Source organism: Cajanus cajan, chromosome 10 (genome assembly GCF_000230855.2).
Source record: "Cajanus cajan strain Asha chromosome 10, NIPB_CcT2T_4, whole genome shotgun sequence".
Taxonomy (NCBI): domain Eukaryota; kingdom Viridiplantae; phylum Streptophyta; class Magnoliopsida; order Fabales; family Fabaceae; genus Cajanus; species Cajanus cajan.
The window spans coordinates 46,929,265-46,937,808 of record NC_138526.1 but is presented as its reverse complement, the minus strand read 5'-3'; the positions used below and the strand labels follow the sequence as shown (position 1 = coordinate 46,937,808).

General features: G+C 26.8%; 1 protein-coding gene across 1 annotated transcript; it reads left to right on the top strand.

The window, feature by feature from the left end:
- The first annotated feature begins 6,789 nt into the window (after positions 1 to 6,789).
- LOC109811586 (SAUR-like auxin-responsive protein family) lies at positions 6,790 to 8,337 on the top strand. Its single transcript, XM_020375368.3, has one exon. The coding sequence runs from the start codon at positions 7,712 to 7,714 to the stop codon at positions 8,096 to 8,098; it is 387 nt and encodes a 128-aa protein (XP_020230957.1). The 5' UTR covers positions 6,790 to 7,711; the 3' UTR covers positions 8,099 to 8,337.
- Positions 8,338 to 8,544: the final 207 nt, after the last annotated feature.

Genomic DNA, 8,544 nt, shown 5'->3' with positions numbered 1-8,544 from the left:
TTTTAATTTGGTTTCTCTGTACGTAGTATATTCTTAATTTAGTTTCTATACATTCTTAATTTCATAATTTGGTTCTCGTACTTAAAAACATTTTTAAGAATAATATTAAGAATATCATATATTATAACGATTAAACTGAGAAAACTGTACAAGTCAAGAACTAAATAAGAATGTGGTAGAGGGTTATCTATTTATAATTCTGGTGTACGGATTATTTTGTCAATTTTAAATTTCTAGAGATTTCTGTTATCTGAAAATCTTCCAAATATGTCAAAGAAATATTAAATTTAAATTACTGTAAATATAATTTTCAATATAGCTCGAATAGTCGATTACATAGGTATGTCATGTCGTCATCGTTACCTGTTCCCTTGCCTTCTTGTCTGCTGTCGAATACGAATGAAACGTAACTGCCCAAAGGACTGCTTTTCTTCTGTTCAAATACGCACCGAGAGTTTATGTCCCTTGTTTTTTATATTCCAAATTAATTCTTCGTAGTTCATATCTGCTACGTGTTGAAATATAATTTGGTTAATTTAAATACACATTCACTACGTATAACAGTCTAAAATTATTTTTATCTGAATTTATTTTGTTTAACTTTCAATAAAACAGGCGCTGTGTTATTGAAGTTAAAAAATAACCCATGTTAAAAGAATTTATTCTCACTAGTTTCTTCATGCTAACCTTCCTGAATATGCTGTTTTTTTTCCTTTTGATTAATAATATTCAATTATGATCAACATTACACATAAATGTTCTAATACAAACATTTGCAAGTGTAGCAATGATTCATTTGGTCTAGGTGACGATGGTGTGAAATTCATATGTAACTGCTGCAAAATTATAAAATTCAAATATTGCAATTAATATAAGTTTTCTATGACATTGTTGTCTTGTAGTTCGTGGTTTAGGTGCTTTTCATCAGGGGCTTCGTGCGTGTCATGCTTTCCATGGCTTATTTTCCGCGTTGCTGCAGATCATTGTTTTTTGTACTTTTCTGCTTTTGGCTTTTTCTTTCTTGTTTTCTAACCCCCACTGCTCCCACTTGTTTCTGTTCATTAACCTTTTTTTTTTTTTTTTAATTTTACTTCACTGGTGATTTCTAGTTCAAACCCAACCAATAAAAAAGTAAAACACTCTTGAAGAAGAACTGATTATTGAATAGAAAGTAACAATCATTAAAATTATTTTTATAATATCCAAACATATTTGACAAAAATTCCTAGCAACCCCTATTCTTAGGTACAAAGCTTTTTAATACTAAACAACATCTTAGTTTACTTTTTAATAATATTATTTTTAATTAATATATATATATATATATATTTTTTTTTTCTTTCTTTCCATTACTAAATATTTCAAATGATATGACAAGTCATTGACATGGCATTTTAAACGTTTTCAAATTTAATTTTGGGTAATAGTGAAGTCGCTTTCTCCTAATAAATAAATAAAAATTATTTTATTTTTTTTGAAAAATATAAGATGAATTTGAAAGTGATATGACTTCTTCCAAATAAACTACTGTTGAAATGGTTATATAATATAATTTTTGCGAAAAATATATTGTTCATAGAAAGAAATAAATTGATAAAATTAATGGAGTTGTACATAATTTCTTAAGTATTATTTAGAATTATTTCTTGTACATACATAATAACATAGTAGATCATGTGATTAATACACTTCAAAGTAAATTTTAAAAATTTAAAAATGTGTGTGGATATTTCTATTTTTTTTAAACAAAATTATTTCAACCTTTAAAATTCTTTATAACATAATAACTGCTTAGACATTGATAAATCATATTTATCTTTAAAACTCAAAGCTTTGGAATAAATTAAATAAATAAAAAATATTTAACATACTCATTTATATAAGAAGATTTGATTATTTCTAAATACATATATTATTCATAAAATAATATCAACAGTTGCATAATGATTATCAATTTAATTAAAATAATCAACACCTATATATTAAATAGGAACTTCTATTATCCATTAATAAAAATATTATCCTTTTCAAAATGTTTAAAAACAGGATAGTTTTATTAAGAATTAATCATCTATATATTGTTAGTGTAAAGTTTTTTACACTAACGACCAATCAAATTTTTTAAATTATTTTATTTTATTTTTATTTTATTAAATAAGTAACTGACATAACACTATTAAAAGATATAATTGGTTATCAATATAAAATTTTTTTATATTGGTAATGTATAATAATTAACTCTTTTATTAAAGCTTAATGTTTATGTATTAATAATATAAAACATTTAATACCGTCAAGTAGCAAGAGATCAAAATAATTACTGTAAAAATCAATAAATATAACTATTTATAATTAAATAACAATAGAGAACTCCTTTCCACTGTCCTTTTGGATAGACGAATGACTCATTTTTTTAGAAATGATAAACGTTACCGAAGAAATGATAGTGATGTAGTTATTTTCATGGAGCAGTTAAGAAGGTGAATAAAAGCAAGCCAGCTAGATTGAGTGTATAATTATTGACAGGTGTAGCAAAGCAAAATATCTGTCAGACAGCTTAATTAGCATCATTCACTTGAAAAAACAAAAACTTATTTCTTCACATTCAGTGAGTGACTGTGACTAATTAGGTCTCAATTGCCCAACCTGGGGTACATGTACGCCACTCTGCCCATCAAACGTCTTAAAGATACCAAAAATATATAACTTTCTGGGGCCATGCATTACAATATACCATCAATTCCCTAACTCTAATCAGGGATGGCATAATGCCAACTATTTCATGATATTCCTCTTCGTTTTCTTATTTATGAAAATAAACATTACATCTTTTGCGAAACATGTCAACTCAATTAACATTATTAATACATAAACATTACATAAATTACCCGTGTATAGCCAATATTGATCGAACATTGGTACGTAATGGATAGAGTAAATGAGATAGTAATACAGTATTATTTTCTGGGTCCAAATCTTGTACAGTTTTGATGAGAATCTATAAACGGTCCTAGCCTTATTTTTCTTTTCTTTTCACTTTCTAGTTCTAGCCATAACATTCAAAATTGTACCTTCAGCCATGACATTCAAAATTGTACCGCGTCAACTTCTTTATTATTGGTCCGCGTATAATCGGTACCAAAATTTTGCCCTTTGCTATATTTTCATGTACCACCAATATTAAGACCAAAAACTCATATATATATATATGATTTCATTTTTAATGTAAATGAGCTTTTTAGAGATTTTTCTCTCAAATTAGTGGTTAGTTTTCAATATTTACTACCAATTTCATAAACTAATTAAGAATATAAAGATTTAGATGAATTTTTAAAAATAATATTGGAGATATTTTAAAAAAAACATTTTACCTTATAGAATAATAAAATCAATATGATATATAAAATTGGTTTTGCATATGTAGTTAAAAAAAATTGTAGCCATAGGATTGAAAAGTGTACCTTGTAGCCATTCAAAACGGTAGCGCGTGCAGTTCTTTTCGGTCCGCATACAATCGCCGTACGAAAATTTGGCATCTCTACTGTATCTTACTGTACGACCAATAAGACAAAAGTTGAACAACTTATTAAGGTCATTCTATAGCAGTTAAAATTTTGAAGTAAAATTTTATGATTATAATACACTAATTAAGAACACAAATAAGTCATATGAATATTCCTCACTTGATACAAGTTAAAGCTATGATATAGTAAAGAAGTGGAACTTACTAAAAAATAATCGATTAGGTTTCTCAATCAAGATTAAAAGTATGGTTAAAAGAAACAGTTCTAGGAACAAAATAAATAAGAATTTTTTTTTCATAAGTTAAAACTAACTTATGTATAATAATTTATTTAAATATAAGTTAGACATATTTTTTAAAAATTTCTCTATTGAAAATAAAGAACTTTTTTAAATAGAAAAAAAATAAAAAAAAATACTTATAAACTTATATTCAAATAAACTTAAGATTAAAAATAATATTTTAGAGAAAATAAAGAGAGAATTTTAACAAATTAACTTATGCATAAATTAATTTTAATTAGCTAGGGAAACATATTTTATTGCTTTTCTTCCTATTTTCTTAAAAGTGTTTTTTTAATTTAGAGGATTTTGTCCAAATATATCCTAATTATCAACAAAATTAATTGGTACTCTGCAACACTTACTGGAAAAAAAAAGTAAAAAAAAAAAGTGTTTAATTTGTACTTATAAATAAAGAAGATACTAAATCCTGCCATTTTATCTTTTTTTATGATTATTTTATCCTCAAATATATATAAATATTTATTTTAATTTCTCCACTACTGATTTTTTACACTTTTCTCTCTCACTTGTACCACTTTCGCAATTATATCTTCTTTCACTAACTATTTATACATCACCCACTTTATTATTATTTTTTAAAAATTGAAGAAAATTAGATAAACATGGGTGAATGAAGAGCGTGGATTCTGAGAAACAAGGTTGGTGTTGGATGATGACTCACGTATCACAGCTGTAAGCAATTCCTGTGATTTGGCGAAACACTTATAATTAGAATCAATGATTTCTGCCATTTCTCTGGAAACTTCCCATATATTGCCTCAGCATGCTATGCATATATATATGCCCTAAAGAATTATATATCCATGAAACCCACAGTACAAAACTACAGATAACACTAGCACATGGATTTCGTACGTCCAAATATGAACATAACCATCTTAGGAACAAGCTGAGTCAAAATTGGCTAGATGAAGAGAATCAACCTACTAAGCACAATGATACACGTGCCAACATTAACAGATACATATATAACAGCCTTATTAAAAGACAAATATTATAGCAACTGTCCTTTCCACAATTGCCAAGGTAATGGAGATAAAAAGAAAATAGCAGTAGTAAACGATAAAAATTTATTATGTTATAAAAAATTCTTTGTAATATTTATTTTTTTGTAATTAAATAAGGAAAATAATTACTATTGTTCTAGGTTTTTGCATGAAAATTAAGAGAAGATAAAGTGATATTGTTTAAAAAGTATAGTTCCATTTTTTCAGTTTTATCACATGATAAATAATTTGAAATAAAAAAATTAAGCAACAATAGTTTTGAAAGGAGAGAATACTAAAGAAAAAGAAGTGACTTTCCAAATTTCAAATTTTATAAAATGTTTACATTTTTTCATTTATAAAATGACAGTAAAAGAGATTAAAATGAGTAATATTTTATAAAATCAGTAATTCATATAAATAATTTAATAGAATTTAAAAGACTAATTTAAGAATTTATTCTGAGAAATGATTTCATGAGTAAAGGATATTAGTCAGTGATAGCGTATAAAAAAAGTCTCACAACTAGTCACAATTCACCTACACGTAAAGGAGGTTGCTCATTACTCATGAGTTAAGATAACAAATTAACAGTTAAGAAATTTTGACTATTTTTTAAAGGAACACTACTAGAAAAGTGTCATTTTCTTGCGAATTTTCGTGCAAAAAAATATTCGCAGAAATTTTTTTACGAATTTTCCTGCAAAAAGATATTTGCAGAATTTTTTTACGAATTTATTTGCAAAAAATAGTTTAAAGATATTTCTTACAAATTTTGCTACAATTTTAATAATCATAGAAATTTTTTTCCATTGTAAAAATTTGCAGAAAATATTGTAAAAATTTTATTTTGTTTCTTGCAGATTTTCTTTGCAAAAATAAATTCTCAAGTAATGTTTACTAAATTGGTAGAAAAATTTTGCAGGTAACTTTTCTTGCAGATTTTCCTACAAATTTTAATCCGTAAGAAAAATAAAAAAAATATTTAAATTTATAAGTTTAATATTTTTAAAAAACTTCAAGTCCCATATCGATTGAAAATAAAGCAATTAAAGAGTATATAAGTTAGGGCAACACTTACCTTACAAGTTGATTTGTATAGTTGAGTATTAAGCTTATAATCTACAATCTTAAAATTTAAAGGATTATGTATCACATGTTGGAGTAATTTCTTTAATTTTTTTTTCGTAAAAATATTCCTGCAAAATTTCTTATGAAAAAGTTTGCAGGAAACTTTCCTGCAAATTTTTTTTGGTAGGAAACTTTCCTGAAATTTTTCCTGCGAAATTTTTTTTTGCAGGAAACTTTCTTGCAAATTTTTTTCGCAAGAAATTCTGCAAGAAAATTTCCTGCGAATTTTAAAATTCGCAAAAATATATTATTCACGAAGGTATTACCTGCAGATAAAATTTCATATAAAAATTTGCAGGAACAACGTTCCCTGCAAATTTTTCATGAAAATTCGCAAGAAAAGTCGCATATAATAAAAAAAATTCTAGTAGTGGAAGCAAATTATAAAACACTCGTATATATGTTCGGAAAAGTTAGGACCATTATATTTGTCTTGTGTGTTTATTTAAAAATAATAATTAAAAATTATGATAAATATGTAAGACTTTTTAAAGTAAAATTACAACAACGAAAAATCACTTTGTTGCTATCATAAGTTAAAAAATAGTATATAAGTTCTAAAAACAAACTTTTATATAATTTCCGATCGAGTATATAAAAATTAAACTCTTTTAACTAAATAAACTTAAAAGAAAAAAAAAATTAAACTTGATGACTCAAATTTACCAAATTAGTTTGAGCTGAGCTGAACTTAATATACTATTGATCCCAAGTGCATCCGTGTAGTGTATTTTCTTATCTAATTTTATTGGAAGGTTTTGCTTTTTAATGATGATGATAAAGTTGTCATCAAAATTAAATGCCCTAGTGAATGTCGTCATTGCCAAAAGAAGACATAAACAACGAAGCAGCATTTTGCCACTTTCCTATTTTGTTTCGTCTCCATTTTTTAATTTCTTTTATTGATTTAAATTTTTATAATTAAATTTAATTTAAAAATATAAACATACGTCAACTTAAGCAACCATCCAAAGTAATAAATTCTTTTATCCTAAAATCCATATCCGAATTCAACTTTTGAATTTAATCGGCTAAATGTTATAATGATTTGATTTTTCTCCTAAATTTGACCCAATTGTACCATTTATTTTGATTATTTTTATAAATCACATATATCTTTCATAATTTTATTATGTGGAATTAGGTTTATAATTCACTTTTTAAAGATAATTTCAGAACAATTAATGAGATGATCATGCATATTAATATACATAAATGTAGAACAAAATTAATTCATAATTCACTTTCTTAAAACAATAATTTCATGTGTATTCATAAATCTTTTCATTCTCTTGTCTAATAATAAGAGACTTTGTTTATTCTAACATTTACTTTTTTCTTAAATTTAGAAATTGTGCCAATGAAATGAAATTATCTTCAGAATTTGTCACATACAAATGTTTAAAGAAAAAGTGAAAATTTTATAAGTGTTAAGAAAAAAAGAATAGATATGGAGTATGGAAATGGAAAGAGTTAGCAAAGAGAGTAATGGAATCCGACACGAGCAGCGAAAAGGGACGTTGCATGGGGTGAATTGAAAAGTCGTATAACAGTGCAGCCACATGCGCTGTCTCCCCTTCACCAATTCAACATCTCTTTCTATTCATCTTCACTCTTCAGCTGCCGTCCAAATAATCTTATCTGAACACACCCTTTGACTACACCTATATATATAACTATCATAACCATAACTATTCATATTCATATTCATATTATTAAACAACAAACACTACTTGTTTCTCTTCACTCATCACTCATCACTCATCATGCCCATGCTCAGTGTGATCAGCAGCAAAAAGAAAAGCGTAGGAGGCATTGTGAAGTTCAAATTGGTGATTGAAAAGCTCCAGAAGAGACTCCTACTGGGGAGAAACAAAGAAGGGTGTGATTCAAATTCAACGTACGTGCCAAAGGATGTGAAGGAAGGACACTTCGCTGTGATTGCCGAGTGTGGAGAGGAACAAAAGAGGTTCGTGCTTCCACTAAGTTGCTTAACCAACCCTACGTTTTTGAAGCTATTGGAGCAAGCAGAAGAAGAGTACGGCTTTGATCATGAAGGTGCAGTCACCATTCCTTGCAGGCCTAGTGAACTTGAGAGGATACTGTCAAACCAATGCATGCCATCAAACTACTGGACTAAGCTCGACTTGTAGAAAATCCATAATTAATCTACTGGAATTCTTACTTCACTTTCTTTCATGCATCTTCGTCAAATTTATTTGACGTCTAATTCATTGATTCTTCCACCAAGAGATAATAAAAAAGTTCCAGCTTCCAGATTACTCACATAATGCATGTTCTTTTTGGGATTAGCTTCTGTTAATTTTAAGGAGTAGTTAACCTATTCTGTTGCTGGTTTATTTCATTCATATATAAATGTGGATTTAATTTATTAGACCTTGTTACTGAGACTTAAGCTTCACTATAACAATATTCCCTCATGCTAATAATTAGATTTGTCTTCATTGATATTATCTTTATCTAATTATGAGAATAAAACTGTTAACATAATCATGGTAGGTACGTATATGTATAAAGTATACTAATTAATATGATGCACGGGCATTATATGTGAAATTTCTATTTTTACAATAGATTA